The following is a 17,290-nucleotide window of genomic DNA, read 5'->3' on the forward strand; positions in this document are numbered from 1 at the left end:
TACAAGTGAGAATTAAATCATGTCTCCCATGCCATACATTCAGAAATCTGACGACAAAGAGTTGGCACAATACAGAAATTTCCTACCTGTGAAGTAACATTTCTCTCCTTTTGCAAACATTGAAAAGCTTCCAGTCATGGATTAATTAAAGATATACATGAAGCTCATGTAATCCAAAACACTGAATTGTTTCTTATTATGAGTCTCAATTTAGACAAAAACACATTCTTTTCAAGTAAATTCTAAGTTGAAGTTTTCATTCATCTATACATGTACAACATATCAAAATATTAGTTTACAATACTTACTCCAAGAGAGGTGGCAATATTCCACAGTTCAAAACAAAGTCTCTGCATTCTGCATTATCACCAGCAATGTTTCCAAGAGCCCACACTGCCTTAAAAAGCAAAGCATCCAAGTGAATTTATACATGTTTGCAAATCAGCTTTTACAGATAATCTATACCTTTTGCAGCAAATATTATAGAATAGAAAAAAAAAATCCAGGAGGGAAAATATAGTGACAGTAATTTTTATCTCCTGGAGGAAGATCAACAAGCTAGTAGGCAAATGGGGCTCAGAGCCTCCCTAACCCCAGACACCCCCAAGAGAGACATTCATAACTCATTTTTAAGTAGTTATAAAACCCCTCAAGAAGACAGTTACCTGCTCCTGTACATCTTCATGTTCTGAACTAAGCAACTTAATAAAAATGGGAACAGCTCCAGTTTCAATTACAACTTTGGTGTGTAAGAAAGTTCCAGACGCTATGTTTGTCAAAGCCCAAGCTGCTTCAAACTGTTAAGGAACACAAACATAGCCATGTTAAACGACTAAGCAATAAAGCCTAAAATCATGATATGAAGTTTGACAGAAGAGTTTCAGAGGTTTATTTTTCAACTGTTTTTCCTTTCCACTGAAATGCAATTACTATTATAGTACTCTATACAATAAAATACCTGGAGCTGACAAAAATCTCTATTTAGTAGGAACCTTCAGTAACTACATTATTTTTAGGTTTTGGCCGACAGAACTAAAAAAATATTTCAAATCACTATTAACTAGTACAAATACCTTTTGTCTATTCAATATTAAGTTAATTCTTCTAGAACAAATGTCCACGAGGCCTAAGTGTTATTCCCATGGGGGAGCAGACAGAACTAGCTACTCCTACCATTAATTAGCTAATCTCAAATATTTTCTAAAAGGGTTTCAAACATGCCTTTCAGTTTCCTGTAATTTCTCTTTCCTAAGATTTCAGCTGAAAAGTGCTACAGTATATTCAACACTTAACAAGACAGTCTGCTCACACATCATTGCTGATTATTTTAATATACCACTCTGTAAATCCTCTTGAACACCCCCTGCTTTCAACACCCAAGTTTTTGTCCAGATGAATGCATGACCCTAGACTACTGTGAAATTCACAAAGTGAAGTCACATTTTTAGAAGCAATAATGAAAACATATGGCTTCAGTGGTGAAAAATAATAATATTTGGTTACTAAAAGCCCCCACCGAACAAAACAGCATGTGTCTGCCAAAGCTCTTTCAGAAGGTTTCCAATCCCATTCCAAACCCCCAATCAGTACGAGCACAACTCACTTGCAGAGTGTAATTTTCACTCCTCTCTAGAAATTTCACAAATCTCTGTACTACTCCTGGTTTTTGAATTACTTCATCTATAGGTGGATTAGGCTCTAGGGAATAAGAACAAACATATCTGTGTAAAAAGACCAAATAAATTACTATTTCAGTATGACAAAACCCGTGAATATGATTTGTAGATCTTATCATAATTTCATTCATTTTCTTTTCAAAAGGAGTCACAAACTTTTCACTTGAGAAGTCTGCAGGATCTTCTCTATGAAGTGCTACAATGCAGTAAACACCCTGTTATATATAATAACAGTAACTCATACTATTATCAATTAGCACATTAGTAACACATCACAAAACCCTGTTCCTTCCACCAATAGCTCAGGCTGGTGGAAGAGCAATTATGGTCACTGAACACTACTTTAAAAGACCAAGCATACCTTTACCTATCATGTTATACCAGTATCACCTTAGGATTGTATGTTTTACAGGCCCAGCAAAAACAAGTTACAACTCTTCTTTGCCAGCCATGTAATTCTTTTCCCCGTGAGCAGAGAATGGGAATGAGAAGCTGAATCACTGCAACAATTACTCTAAGTATGTTAGTGCCCAGCTTGTTATTGCCCATGCCACCTCAATCAAAAATATCCTTGTTTTTTACTTAAAATAATGAAGATTTCTGAATTTAGCCATTAGGTCAGAAAAGTTTGGCACAGTTTCTTTACAAACAGAACTACAAGTTTCTGCAAGATCTATTTTAAAATAAAACATAACTAAAGGTTATTTTGGATAACTGACTCTAAGTATAATTCATAATAACACAGAAGGGAGCAAATAGAATAAATGGGCAATGTTTACCTACCTTTAGAGAGCAATTTTCTGAATTTCTGAGTTGCTGTGAGTTGTTGATCAGGATCATCTGAAAAAATCATCTGTACCATATCTACCGTAATAACTTCTTCCTAAAAATGCAAGGAGGATATCATATAGTGCAATACTATGCTGACTTATTAAAGAAAATATGGGTATTGATCTAGTATTGATACCCAACTGTGACGGACAAAAACTCTCTAACAGCTTAAAGTTAGAAAGTGTATGTTTATTACAACGCGGGCAGCATGCAGGATAGCTCCCAAATACACACCACAATTTACAGGTGATCACAGAGTCCTTTTATTTACAAAGCACTGAATACCCAAAACACAAACGCATATTCATAACCCTGGTACATCCCATTCCCCGCTTCGTATGGTAATTAGCTCAAAGGCTATTAAGCACGTGTACTTTGTCCTTTGAAATGGGTCGGTGGTCCTTTTCATGGGGAGGGGTCCCCAAAATGAGGAAGTAAAGAAGTCTTCCTCATTCTGACCTTTCTACCTTTTCAATGCAAATGTGATAAATGAACCTTGGTAGGACTCCTATTTCATGTCTTCATGACCGTTCAATGAGTTTCTGGGCAGAGGAGGCCTACAACTGTCTTATGTTCCTAAAAGCCATTTATCAGTTTTTGTATTCTTCATAATAAACACAGCTAACCAAACATAAAGCTGACAAGTAATCAGTTATTCTAATATGGAAGAGTGATTCCAAACCCAGTTTCTCTTAGTTAATTACTAACTTTTAATTTCAGCAAAGCCAACCCATCTATTTTCGTTAATTTCTGCAAAGCCTATCTCTAACTAAAATCTTAACCCTTCGAAAATCCTTAATTCTCTAAAGTTTATGTCTCAATGCACACTAATAGATATCATTCTAAACACACTGCAAAGTATTTACCTCTGGAATAGGAACAGTAGAGCTGACGTCAGGATCCTGAATTGGGCTTTCTACCATGGATTCCTCATTTCCCGGGAGAGACACATTTCGGCGTTTAAACAGCTGAAAAAAAGGGAAATTTTTGGGAGATATTTGGAGTTACCAAAGTGTGATGACATACACTTGAAGAAATGCTTTCACCAATACCAGTCAAAGAATTTTACCTACTCACATTCCTATTCACCAATGCAAGCAGAATTCTATACAAAAGTCTAAATAACATAAAGGAGAAAAACTATCTTATCTGTATCTTGAGAAACTGCACAGCAACATTTCCGATAGACATTTAGGACTAAATTCTTACTAAATGGATCTTATAAAGATCCATCATTTTTTCCACAAGAAAAAAGAAGAAGTTCTTTCTGCTTTTAAGTCTTTTATCCCTTATAATTAGCATGCATTTTAAGCAAAAAAAATAGTATTCTACAAGCTACTTTCCCCTTTCTTGGTTTATAGGTTAAAATCATCAACACACAGGCAATGTTTGTGTTTCAGCACACTGCATTACTCCCTTCTACAAAAGACTACTAAGCAGCACCTGTATTTTATACCCAGCGAAGGAAAGATTAAACCAGAAGTATAATTTTCATAAAGAAGAGAAAAAAAATAGTGTAGCTTCAAGGTGAAGTTCTAAACCATGCAACATTAAACATTCTTCATGTCCAAAAATTGCTTTACAATTGGCTGCACGCACTGCCTGTGCTCAGAATACATACCAGCATGGTAGCGTTTAATAAACTATTCAATGAGTGCCTCTTCATTTTCTGCCATACAAGCAAAACATTCACATCAACCTATATTTTTATCTGTATTCCAGTACTACACTTACAACTAGTGTAACCAACATGTCTAAGATTACATTTGTACCTTTAGAAAGAAATTATAGACTCTAAGTCTATTGACTAAGATTTCACTTGTAAACATAATGATGAAACCAACTATAAATCCTGACAGTTTTGTCCCTCTAGGTGTCTACAGACCTAGGTTTCTGCTGTTCTACATGTCCCAAACTGCCAAACAACTCCATGTTTACATCCAGCTCTATTTCAACAGGAATCTAAACCAAGGCATCCTCTCCCCTGCTCAACGCACTTAAGGGTTGGGCATAACTCTGGACACAGACCAACTACAGAATCCCAAATGCAAATGAGGCTTCATTCCATTTAAACCCACAAAGGAAGAAGAAACAAAATTCCGCTTTTGGAAGACCAGCCATTCTTTCTAGCACTCAACAAGGACACAGAAGCTCTTGGTTGAAAATTATAAACTTGTTTGGTCTTTTTACCAGTCACAATTTCTTCTGGAGCACAAGTGGTCTCATGTCCCTACATAAACTCATTCTCAGGTCAGGGGGAGCTGAAAAACCCTGAGGTCCAACAAACTAAGTCCAAGCAGAGCATAACAGTAGTCTCATTGTTCCAACAGTCAGCATGGGAGAGGAAACACCCATAATTTTCATAATTTATCTAGGGAACATTTACAACAAAATATATAAACAAAACTTTCACCAGGAACTGCAATGCAGTTACCCATCCACAGGTAAGTGCTCCAGTACCACACCACTTCGGACTCTTACCCCTCTGGCCCAAATAACTGAAATTCCTTTTCCATGCACCACTTTCCCAGTAGAAGGGTAAGCACTCCCACCTCAGAGCAGACTGTTGATCCAGAGCCTGGAACACTCTCTAGGTTGTGGGAGACAAACTCATCCATGTTAGACCAAACAGAAAGACAAACTACATTCCTTACTTTCCTGGCAAGAAACTATGACAAGCTATTAAATAATACAACGTTCCATGTACTCTGATCACTAAAAATTCAATGAGAACAACTGCAAATGTTTTTGTAGTAGTTCAAGGACACTAACTGGTGGCCACTTTAATAAAGTCAGTGCAGAAGAGGTCTTAGGCAATTTGAAGCATGGTATCAAAGATGAAAAAAATCCTCTGTCTTCACAGAGCAAAACTTTGACCCCAGCTCTAGCAGAGAACACAAGGTTTCAAATTCTCACTGGAAATATGAGTGTTCTTTCAGTCTAGTCTCACATGTTTAAACCTAGACTATGGATTAAAATTAAAAGTCACAGCTCTCTCTTCTGTGTGCCCTAGTAACTTAAAAGGGCTTCTGTTCATTTTTTTATTATCCTATTGAGAGGTGCCTGGTGCTTCCCACAATTGCAAAGAAAACAGACATTCAACCTGGCACTCCTGGATTCCACTCCGAAGGATGAGCCTGTTCAAGTCCTCTCAGGCCCCTGAATTTAGCTCCACAGGCACTGAACAGCGAACAGCTCACCAAGATGCTTACCTGCTCTTCTCTTTTCTGCTTCCGAAGCTGGATCCCTTCCTCCTCTCTTCTCCTGCGCATTTCTTGGGGATTAAGAGCATTGTTCTTGTAGCTTTTCATTCTGAAGTTATCTTTACCCGGGCTTGCCATGTTGTCTATTGAAAAAATACAAAATTACTCCAAAAGGCCAAAGCTGCCATCTCTTAGACTACAAAAATATCTACAGCTGCGGTATATACTTCTGCATCTGTTTGCAATACACAGTTCATCAACAAAAATCTTTCATGCAGAAATCACAGAAAACCTAAGTCTAGACAGACATTTCCAAACTGCAGATTAAACTACAGTTCGTCTGAAGGATCAGCTACAGCATTGAAGGGCATAAGCTACTGTAAAAAGAAGCTCTCTATCTTACAAGCAAACTGAAAAACAAAAAGCAGAGACATTACGCTGCTAAATTTTGATTCTGTCGGCAAGCAAGCAAAGAAATTTCCCTCCTCCTCTCAAAAGATGACAATAAATGCATTACAAATAAGGACAAACCCAAGAAAAAAATCTGCAGTAATTGCTGCTTCATTTAATACCTTACGGCATTGTCTCTTTACTCTCACTATCTCACAAACACAACAGAATCGAAGCGCTATGCTTTTCCTATTTAACTGTGTGTAGGAAAATAATTTAAGGGTCGGTAGCACCCAGACAGGCATACTCTTTTTCATTTTAAACTAACAAAATTGTCTCACTCCAATTGCCAGTTCTTTTAATGGATTTAGAAGATTAGAATCTGACTGTCGATTCAAGCTGTGGAAAGATAAAAGTGATAGGTCACAATTCTGTCACCCGAATGATCAAACAGAGTGGAAAAGGTTGTTAATAGCATACTGCCTTTCAAAAAAAAATTAAAGATAGAACTGAGGCCTTCATCTGAGAAACAACTGTCAAAAACAAGACAAAAACAAGATATAGAAACTATCACTCGTCTGGAATTCTACAAAGAGAAAAAACATGTAAACTACAGCTCCTGAGCTGTGCACAATTCTCTGGCAACTTCCATGCTGAGACGTTTTGGTTTGTTTTTGTTTTTTTAAATCAGCAGTATCAAGGACCACTAAGCAATAAACACAAGCTACGAGAAGAAAACAGACTGCAGACTTAGGCTGACACCAAGACACCACCACAAGGACTCAGCAGCCTGTTTCACCCAAGGATTTGCTTCACAAGAACCTAAGAAAACTACTGACATCTCTGCACAATAAAGCTAAGTATGCCACTGTCTAAGACAAATTTCTAGCAACAGTCATGTAACTTTATTTTCCCAACAATGCTACTGGATCATCTAGTCCTAGAACACCATCCCTTTCTTAATCGTTCATGCCTTGCTAATTTAGTTGTGCCAATGAAACGACAGTCCAAGAAATGGACTGGACAAGAGAAATGGCACATTCAAAGTAACCCAGTCACCAGCTCTCTGAAGAGTTACAGAAGGTCAACTGGAAGAAAGGTCTCATCAAAATTGTTTTTAAAATGAAAAGTTAAGAAACTTCTAACTTCAGTCCCCCCACAAGGCTTTTAATATAGCCATCATAAGGGCAAGAAGACTGGTAGTCCCTGGTTTCATACCTTCTGCATCTAGATCCAAGCAAGCCTGCACTTATCTGCTACAAAACTACACCTGTTTTAACGGCAAATACTTCCACCTACTACACCCTGCATTGCACCCACTTGTTGTGCATAGTCTAAGACCTATCATACTACTTTTTTTCTTCTCCTTGTACACATAAAGCCCACTAAACACGGCGCCTCGCTGTCCCTCCGCCTCTTCCCCGGCCCGCAAGGACTGAGCGGCCCGAGACAGCAGGACTGAGTGACCTGTCAGCCGGAGAGGCCGGACACCCGCCCACCCTCACAGCCCGGCTACACACAGCGAGGAGCGACGCTCTTCACTCACGTTCCCAGCAGAAAGGGTGGAACGTCCCCTCCACCAGCACCAAGGCAGGGAAAAGGGCGGATGGAAGAGCCCTCTTACCTGAAGACGCGGACACCCCGTCCCAGCCCGGACCGAGCTGCCGTGAGGGCAATGCCCCGCCGGAGCCAGCGGCAGACCGACCTGCGCCGGGGAGCCCGACCGCACCGGCCACCTCGCCCCTCTGCTGCCCCTACCCGCCGGCTCTCAGCGCTTTTCCCTCCTTACCCATCGCGGCGGACACGCCCGGCGCCCGGCGCCGTCCGAACGCGAGATCGCCGCTCCGGCGGCACACACCGATGCAAGATGGCGGACGCCGCCCCGCCGCGCGCCGCACTGGCCGAGGGGCGGGGCCCGCCGCTCCCAGCAGCCTCTGCGCGGCACCGCCCGCCCCGGGCCGGGGAACGGCGTTTCCCAGCGGGCAGCGCGCACAGGGGGCGGGGCGTGAGGCGGAGCGGGCGGGAAGCGGTTCCCGGTCCCGGGTCCGCGGCACCTCCACCCCCACCTGCACCGCCATGGTGCTGTGCGACGTGTGCGGGCAGGCGCTGCCCTCCGAGGCGGCGGCCAGGCGGCACCTGCGGCGCCCGTCCCTGTGCCGCCGCCAGCCCCGCAGCCCGCTCTGCGCCGCCGCCGCCGCGGGCTGCGACGAGCTCCGGCGGCAGCTGGAGACGGCCCAGCCGGAGCCGGGCCCTCCGGGCTCCCTCCACCCCGGGGCACCGCCCGAATGCCCGTTCTGTGGGGAGGCGGCGGGGCGGGAGCTGGAGGAGCACGTCAGGGCGCGGCACGGGCACCTGCTGGGCGCCCCGGGCTCCGGTGAGCGGCGGCGGGAAGGGAGGCAAGGAGGGAGGGATTTCTCCGCGGGGCTCGGGGGTGGCAGCGGAGAACCGGCCCGGGGATAAAGCTGGAGCAAGGGAAGTAGTTACGTATTTAGGTACTGTAGTTCGTGCTAGGCGCGATCAGAATTTTATTTTGACTGACTGGCCGAACGCTGGTAGTTCTTGCAGAAACTTAAAGGTGGCACCTCGGCTAGTGGGTAGTACCCTTGGAAGACTAGCACTGTGATGTAAGAAGCTGCATATGCTGACTAGATAAGTGGTGGTTAGAGTGCAAAATGTGCCAGTGCAGTCAACCACACTGCATAATCTGTGAATAAAATGTTTTTCTTAACAAAAAAGTACTGCAAGAACACACCCACCCCATCCCCAGGTCATAGCACTAAAAAAATATTTTACTTTCACGTGTGCAAATAATGCAGAGCTTGAATAATTTACTTGCCTGCTTGCCAGTTTCTGCTTTAAAAATAGTTGTATTAAGGTGTTTCGGTTTTTTCTGTATTTGACATGTTTTAGAAAACGGTATTTTGCAGTGTTCCTTTAAATGCTCCTGGTGAATTTAGATGCTTGTACCACCAATTTTTCCTCTAATCAGTCATAAACATTTACCTGGGACAAATGCCTTCCAGAAACTGCTAACACAGGATATCAATTCTTGTGTTTTGTGAACCGAGGAAGGTGCAGATAAAATCTAGGGACTTGAGGAGAGTTAGATGGAGTCAGGCACTTGTCTGTGGTTCCCAGCAACAGAACAACAGGCAGTGGGCACAAGTCAAAACATGAGGAATGCTGTTTAAATTCAACAACACTTATGTATATTGTGAGAATGGTTAAAGGCTAGAATACATTCCTCTGGGGAGTTTGTGAAGAGTCTGTACTAGGAGTTATTCAAAAAATGACTGGGAAAGGCTGTGTGTAACTTGACCTATTTAATCTGACCATTCTACCAGGGACTAGATGATCCCCAGAAATCCTTTTGAGCTTTACCTATGCTACATGGTACCCTCAATAATAGTACTAAAACTGCAGAAAGAACATTTATTTGAGGAGATGCAGGAAGACAAAAAAAATAAGAATGACAGCACTTTTTAGTCTTTCAGCCCAACAACTGCTGTGTTATTACAGGAATGTTAAATTTTCCTGTTAGCGGAATGCATCCTATTAATGGTTTGATATTTCAGACTAAGCATTTCTTGATACAAATATTGTAATAGCAAATTGTGATCTGTAAGTTAAAAGGGGCAGAAGTTAATTGAAAGAAGGAAAAAAATGTCTTAAAATTTTTGTGTATTTAGATACAAATTCTTAAGTGGTGAAGAGAGTAACAGCTGTTTAGAATTCGCTGTCTTTCATTGGGGAATTTCAGTGGCAACACAAACTTCATTACTGTATATTTGTCTTAGATTGTATATCAGTTAGGGGATGATTCTAGCAAAAAAACTACAGGAATTGTATTTGTCAAGAAACTGCATTTCTTTTTCAGATGCAGAAAATGGTGAACAGCTATATGAATGTCCTATGTGTAGTCTTACCTGTACAAACATTCAGATACTTGAAGAACATGTGGATTTACACTTAGAGGAACATAGCTTTTCAGAAGGTACATGAAAGGGTACAGGCTTGGTAATACTTGAAAGCATTTGCAAATATTTGCATGTTGTAGTGTAGAATCTCATGTAAAATTTAAAATAAATATTTCTGTATTTAAAGGGAACTTGGACATATGTATAATGAAGTTAACATAGCTAAGGTCCTATCACTTGCCCAAGTGCTCTACTTAATTACCATGCTAATAAAGCAATCTTTTCCTATGCATGGTTGCTAAGTAAATGAACTGTATATTAGAGAAAAGAAAAAATTAGAGCAAAAAATGTTTAAAAGACACTAGTATGATGCATTTGTTTTTCTAGCTCTGTAGAAGGTTTACATAAATGGAGTTTACAGTGGCATGTTCCACTGTGATGATTTGAGAGTTTATAGCTTATGAAAACTTCATTTTTTTTCTCAATTTATATCTGCAAATAGTTTGCTGAATCATTAATCATGGCATTAAAGTTAAAAAATCTATATTGATTTTATTTTCTAACATGGCTAACAGAATCTTAGAGATTCCCTATTCAGTTCTCTGATTGTAAACTTTTGTCACTTATGAGACTGCTAGCAATGGTCTTAGATGTTAATAAGCAATATTAAAGGAACTGTGACTTCTTGCTAACAGTGAAGTGAAACACAGTAAACAAAAGCTGTCTTCTCAGTGGTACAGGTACATGTATTATTTGCCAAGTAATTGCCCCAGTAACTGCATGAACTTTGTCCAAGTCAGGAGTCTGAGTTGTGGTATACTGAATGCAGTCAGTCCTGTTCAGTGTTCATCGCTAATAGCGCAAAATAATGTGGGGTGCATCCCCTAAAATTAATGCCCACTTGTGTTTATGTATGTCTGCTTATAAAGGAATCTCTAAAAATTAAACAAATGATCCCTCAAAGCATTACTAAACTCCTGACCAAGTCCCTTCACTTGTTGTTCGGGGGTAGGTGGAAACCGAGATCTAGAACTGGCTCAGCAACTCCAAACTGAAGAAGATGAACGGCAGAGATCAGAAGAAGAGAAGCGAGAGAGGGAAGAATTTAAAAAGCTGCAGGTACCCTCTTGTTTCTAAACTTAAAACTGGTTGTGCCTTTAGAAGTTGAGTATCTTGGAATTGTAATGTCCTGGAATGGCCTTACCAGGCTGGATGGTGCAAGCCACACAGTCTGTGTTGGGGTAATGGTGCAGGGATGGGTTGGAAGCAAATCCAGTCTCTTGGCAATGCTGATCCTGGCAGAGTGCTGGACATGGCAGCCTTGAGTTACTTGGCTTTACAGCTTTGAGTGGTGCTGGCTCAGGATGGGGCTGGCTGCTCCCTGTGCTTGCTGTTCTACTCTCCCAGCACACCTACTGCCTGTGCTTCAGCCAGCTCTAGTGCTCTGCCTTGCAGTGCAGGCTGGCGCATATTCCCTGCCAGAATGCCAAAGGCTCTGAGTATCTTGGCTGTCCTTTACTGGAATGCCATCACCTGCTGCAGGTCCTGCTTCCCTCTGCCTCCCATCTCACAGCCCTCCCAACTCACTTCCCACTCTCACTACTCCTTGCCAGACTGCCTCTGTGCCAGTGGCTCTGCCAGGAGGGAGCAAAGGGTTGTGTCTGCCCTTCCAGGCATGGCTTTCCTAGTCCTGCATTCATGTTCAGGGATGAAGCTTGGTCTTCAGCTCTAAAATAATTGTAATTCTGAAGTTTTTATGTCTCACAATTTTTCAAAGTTACTGGTAGTGATTTTGAGAAACTGCATGGACAAAAGGTGAATTTTAAAAATGTGATTTAAATCATGCACATTCCATCCCTAACAGAGACAATATGGCTTGGATAATTCTGGTGGCTTCAAGCAGCAATTTCTAAAGAATATGGAAAGAGAAGTTGATAGAGGAAGGATGCAGCCCTTTGAATATCATAAGAGAAAAGCCGACATGTTGGAAAGTTTGGCTTCTGGTATAGATGATGGGAAAACGAAGACATCAGGTAAAGATGCTGAAATTATCCAACTAAAACTGTACTTTCTAGACCTTAGATTGTAGTGACCAAATCAGTCTTTAACAAAACATATAATTCATCGTTTACGATTGGTTGTGTCCTAGTTCTAAACATTATTTTGTAGATCAATCCAAATTGTTATAGTCCTAAAGTTACAAGGAAATTATATCTTGATATATTTTTAATCTGTGTTCTAACTTGGAGGCTGTTTTTCTTTTTTTTTTTTTTTCTTTTTCTTGCTGTGGAACTTGGAACCAAGTTGTCTGGTTAAGGGCACAAATACAAGTATTGTATGTATCAGAAGGTGCAAATTTGTTATTACAAGCTGGTTGCCCTTATCTCAGTGCTTGTCTACTGCTTAGTACTCATTGGTTACTAATCCAGTGTAGCTGTTCAAATTTACAGCAGCTTTTTACCTTGTGTTTCTGTTCATTGTTATATTGTGTAAGCTGGTTGCAGGTGAGCACAGTGTTCACCTGATTACAAAGCCCGAGAGAGGACTGGAAGGAGTAGACATCTACTTGCTACATCTTCTTTTAAATGTTTTATAGTTGGTGCAGAAACACAGGGCAGATGGGTCTCTGTGTCCCTTTCAAAAGCCTCCCTTGTCTTTACTTTCCAAGACCACAATTCAAAGGTCTTTGAGCCTATTGCTAGTGGTTCTGGCTTACAAAATATCTACTTGGTTCTTGACAGGTAAAATAAAATTTCTTCTGTCAAATTGGTTGTGTAGAAATAACACATTTTCATTCTTAATAATGATTTAGATTTCAGAGAGGTTCTTTGAAAATAATTTATGGTGACTATGGAATAATTCTCTTCACAACAGCATGGCGATAAAAGGGCTTTGAGGATTTGCATATATGAATTCGAGAGAGCACTCCCAAGCATGTTCTTTCATGTAAAAAAGGAGACCTTGGAATATCCTGCAGGAGAATTATTTTAAAATATTTACAAAAATTCTCAAGTTCTGTGCCATTTCTGCCTCTTTTTTTTTTTTTTTTTCCCTCTTAGTTTCTCCACGAAAAATAAGCTGGGGGGAAGTAAAAGGTTTACATAGTATGCATAAGTATTGCTGTGTTTTTAAGATCTTGTACTGGAGGTGACAGGGGCACAGGAATGCTTTAGTGGTGACATACTTTTTCTATATCATTGTAATAGTTCCTTTGACTATCACAGTTTATAATTTAGTCCAAGCTGTTTAATTTAAAGTAATCATTGTGTAGCAACAGTGAAAAAATAGATTTAGTTTTGAAAGCTTCATAGTAAATAAATTCATCAAAGTAAAGACCATTGAAATTAAAGCGGGGCAATATGCACTGCTTTTGTGGTTTGGGCTCTGAATGTAATGAAGTTTTAAAATAAATTGCATTAATCTGTATCTGTTCCAAGTTGGGGAAGGAATCTTCTGGTAAATTTAGCAGTTCATTTTACAGATAAACTTCATGTTTTGTCTTCCTTTAGGAGTCATTGAAGCATTGTGCAAGTACTATCAGAATGAGAACAAAGATGTGAGGCGTGTGTGGCTTTCAGCAGGAGTAGACCACTTCCACTCATCTTTGGGCGACAGAGGCTGGGGTTGTGGTTACAGGAATTTCCAAATGCTCCTTTCCTCACTGTTGCAAAACAGCGTCTACAATGACTGCCTGAGAGGTATTAAACAAAATGCTGTTTGTGCCAGGTACCTTGGATGACAACCTCTGCTGAGTGACGTTTTGCCTTTTCATTTCCACAGCAAGTCTTACAAGGTCAATGATACCTATTAAATGGTTGTTGTACCACTGGAACTTACTCTGAAAGAGTCTGAGGTGAATACTGGCAAGAAATGATGTGGTTGAAATTTTACCTTTAGTTTTTTTGGTGCATCTTTGTAACATCAACTGCCTGTTATAAAATAAGCTGAATATTTTTAATTAATAGACTATTTCAGTCACTGTAACAACAATTCAAAAGCTTTTCTATTCCAGATACTACACTAATTCCTAGTATCCCAAAGATTCAGTCCATGATTGAAGATGCCTGGAGAGAAGGTTTTGATCCTCATGGGGCATCTCACTTCAACAACAGATTACATGGTTCCAAAGCATGGATAGGAGCATGTGAAATTTATTCACTGTTAACCAGTCTCAGGATAAAGTAAATATTGATTTTTGTTGTGGTTGTTATTTTTAACTGCTGATTTAAGTGCTGTACCTTTAAAGGTTAGAATTCCCAACTGTGTGATGACAAAGCCACCTTAGTGACTAAACCATATATAAACAGATCTGATTGAATTCAGCATGAAGCTGTGTAACTACTTGCAGGTACATGTAACTACTTGTAAGAGGTACATGTACTGAGTAACTACTTAGATAATTGAGACTTGATGCAGAACTTTGCCACATATGCATAAATTAAAGCATTGATTAAAAACTTCATTTCTCTGAAAGTTTATTCTCAAGAAGAATCTGAATTTCAGTTATTTTCTTTGGGTTTTAATTGGATTCTCCGGTGCACATGTATCACATACAAAAAAATGTAACATTAATTTTTGCAAGTTTCACAAGTTCTTGTTAGACTGAACAGAGTAGAGCACTTCTTTCTTATGTAATAAATTTTCAAGTTTGGGACAGTATGTTTCATTGCTTTGCAATTATGTGTCCCGTAGTCCTGTATTAAAAAATAAGAAAGTAGTAAGGACCACTGGGTGCAGGAGGCAAGGGACTCAGAGGTGAAAAAATAGTTTTAACAAGCAACATGCTTGAAGTTTTATTGTTGTTTTCATTCTCAATGTTTTGTAGGTGCCAAATCATTGACTTTCACAAACCCACTGGCCCTATGGGTACACACCCTCGCTTGTTTGAGTGGATTTTGCATTACTATTCTACAGATAATGAAGGTGGTGCAAAGGTGGTGTGTACTTCCAGACCACCTATCTACCTGCAACATCAAGGTCAGTGTTGCAATATGCTGGTTTCTTACAATTCTCTATTTCTCTTTATATGTACTGCAGTTCAGAGCAGCATTTTTTAGTCCTTCTTCACTCGAAGGCATGGTTTTATATCCCCAAATTTTCCTATTTAGAAAGCCCAACATTAAAGTTTGTATTTTTATTGGATGGAACAGCTGAATGTGATCGGGATTTCAACTTTTTGACATGTACTCTTAAAACTATATTCTTAAATTTCAAGTAATGCCTTCCTTGATCTGAAAATCAGTTGTATGTTACAAGGTAGTAAATGGGATTTATGTGTTTCTAAACTACTGTAACTCTTATTTTGATATTAGGTCATAGTCGTACTGTTGTTGGAATAGAGGAGAAGAAGAACAAAAGCTTATGTTTGCTGCTGTTTGACCCGGGATGTTCTTCCCAGCAAATGCAGAAGCTGCTGAAACAAAACAGTGATGGAACTGGGCTCAAACTACTTAGGAAATTTGTGGGTAGCCTAAAAGAAAAGCAATACCAGATAGTGGCTGTAGATGGAGTGCTCTCTTTGGAAGAGAAAGCTGTAAGTATCTCGGAAAACAGTTTCTGTTTGTGAAAATTTAAGACCATCTGTGTCTCTTCTTTGAATGCATATGCATATATGATTGCAGGGTGGATTTTTTGCATCTTTTCACTTTCCTTGATTGTTTTCTCTCCTGCTTTCTGCTTATATAATCCCAGGATATCAAAATCAAAAACATTCTGCATGTAAATGGATGCCACCTTGATGCAGCTGACAACTAGGTCTTGTATGAAGCTTTCAGCCATTTGCAGATGTAAATTAGGCTTTTTTAAACTTTGTTTTCTTTCAATGTTTTCTCTTAAATAACTGACCGTGGGCATGTAAGTTGCTTATAAAGACTCAAAGTGCAAATTTACATTCAGAGGTGTGAGCTGTTGAAATTTTTATAAAACCTGTCAGTGTGTTTGTCTGTGGGACATATTACCTTTTTTAAGACCTTAGAAATTCTCAGCAGATTGTCAAATATGGCTTTTGTTTCTTAAGCTTTTTCTTTCTTATACTAACAAATTGATTCTGAGGATCCATGTTCCAATTCTGTGGTGTCTTATCTGCACTGTTCATCATGCTCAAGCTGTGGGACACTCTGTTATTTACACTATAAAATAACTGGCAACTGAATCACTTGCTCAACTGTATTTAACGTGTATGTTGAAATTAGGTGTTGTCTTAAGTGTTTTCTGGCTCTGAATATCAGAAATATCAGTGAAACATGGCCATCCTCTCCTTTTACTGGACAAAGCCTTAAAATTCAAGACCCAGTGTAAAGAGTTATTTGGGATTTGGTGAGGGTGGTGGTGTTCATTTGGTTTTGGTTTGCCTGGTTTGCCACTTCTTTTCAAAAATTTGATTTATATTTAACAGTATCAGTTGTCTAGTGTGTTGTCTTGTAAGCTCCCATTTAATTAACATGAAATGTAACCCCTAACACTCGTTAAGATTACTAAGTGACTAATTTGGAAGAAGCTTTTTAAATTGCTGGTTTTACTCATTGAAGTTTGTTTTTTTTTTCCTCTCTCCCCACCTATTTTTAGGCTCGCTGCCGTGCTTCTCAGGTCTTAACATCAGAGAAGATCCCTTAAAGGATACCTTTTTAACATGCCTCTGGAACTTGCTGGGTGCAAAACATTAAAATTCTGGACCGTGGACCCTAACTCAATTTTTAGACTTAAACTATGTCCCTGTAAATTCTTGGGAGCTCTGGGGAAGCACAACACTGGAGTACACCTGTAATTTTTGTGTTCAGTCAAAACTCTGGCATCCTGATACAAATGTAACTCTCAAGTATTGCCAGCCCTGTCTTGCTAGAAAAATGTGTTCTTACTTGCTTAGAATCAGCAACAACTACTGTCTTGTAGCAAATTATGCACTGTTGTTAATGAGCAGTGGATACGAGTACTTATGCAGCTACTTAATTGGAGTTCCTGGTCATGGTTTACCTCTGTAAATGTGTTTATGCTGCCACTGTGACCAGTCCTCTATTTCTTCATGATTCGATCTGTTCCACCAGGGATTAGTTTACTAGTAAACTTCGTTTCAATTAGCTGGCTTCTCTAGATGTATCACTTGAACACACGCACTCAGGAGGTGGATCAGTGTTGGCATTGGCTAAGAGGTCTAAGAAAGTGGTGTCCAAAATAGAGTGCGTGTGCTTTAGGTGCTGTGCAAGACAGTCCTTTGGGGCAGTGGAAGAAAATACTCCTTTGTACCGTTAATGAATAAAATTAATATATTTTCTAAAAG

At 39.9% G+C, this 17,290-nt stretch overlaps 2 protein-coding genes across 2 annotated transcripts in view; one reads left to right on the forward strand and one right to left on the reverse strand.

Annotated features, from left to right (window-relative positions):
• KPNA5 (karyopherin subunit alpha 5) overlaps positions 1-8,001 on the reverse strand; it is a 26,046-nt gene extending 18,045 nt beyond the window's left edge. Inside the window, exons 1-7 of the mRNA XM_040057775.1 lie at positions 7,890-8,001; positions 5,720-5,853; positions 3,374-3,475; positions 2,460-2,559; positions 1,604-1,698; positions 666-797; positions 309-397 (exon numbers count right to left, since the gene is read on the reverse strand). Of these exons, the coding sequence (XP_039913709.1) occupies positions 309-397; positions 666-797; positions 1,604-1,698; positions 2,460-2,559; positions 3,374-3,475; positions 5,720-5,853; positions 7,890-7,893 (656 nt within the window). The 5' untranslated portion in view covers positions 7,894-8,001. The remainder of the gene's footprint in view (positions 1-308; positions 398-665; positions 798-1,603; positions 1,699-2,459; positions 2,560-3,373; positions 3,476-5,719; positions 5,854-7,889) is intronic.
• Positions 8,002-8,176: 175 nt separating this feature from the next.
• On the forward strand, positions 8,177-17,290 carry ZUP1 (zinc finger containing ubiquitin peptidase 1). Its single transcript, XM_040058739.2, has 9 exons — positions 8,177-8,474; positions 9,978-10,094; positions 11,030-11,136; positions 11,882-12,050; positions 13,527-13,715; positions 14,030-14,198; positions 14,843-14,994; positions 15,330-15,550; positions 16,582-17,290. The coding sequence occupies exons 1-9, from the start codon at positions 8,177-8,179 to the stop codon at positions 16,627-16,629; spliced, it is 1,470 nt and encodes a 489-aa protein (XP_039914673.1). The 3' UTR covers positions 16,630-17,290.

This window comes from Hirundo rustica, chromosome 3, assembly GCF_015227805.2.
Source record: "Hirundo rustica isolate bHirRus1 chromosome 3, bHirRus1.pri.v3, whole genome shotgun sequence".
Taxonomy (NCBI): Eukaryota; Metazoa; Chordata; class Aves; order Passeriformes; family Hirundinidae; genus Hirundo; species Hirundo rustica.

What these genes read in the sequence shown, in the direction of transcription:
- ZUP1 (XM_040058739.2), top strand. Translation starts at nt 8,177, where the DNA reads ATGGTGCTGTGCGACGTGTGCGGGCAGGCGCTGCCCTCCGAGGCGGCG. An exon ending in CTACAATGACTGCCTGAGAG is followed by an intron (nt 13,716 to 14,029) that starts GTATTAAACAAA and finishes TTTCTATTCCAG; the next exon opens with ATACTACACTAATTCCTAGT. An exon ending in TCTCTTTGGAAGAGAAAGCT is followed by an intron (nt 15,551 to 16,581) that starts GTAAGTATCTCG and finishes ACCTATTTTTAG; the next exon opens with GCTCGCTGCCGTGCTTCTCA.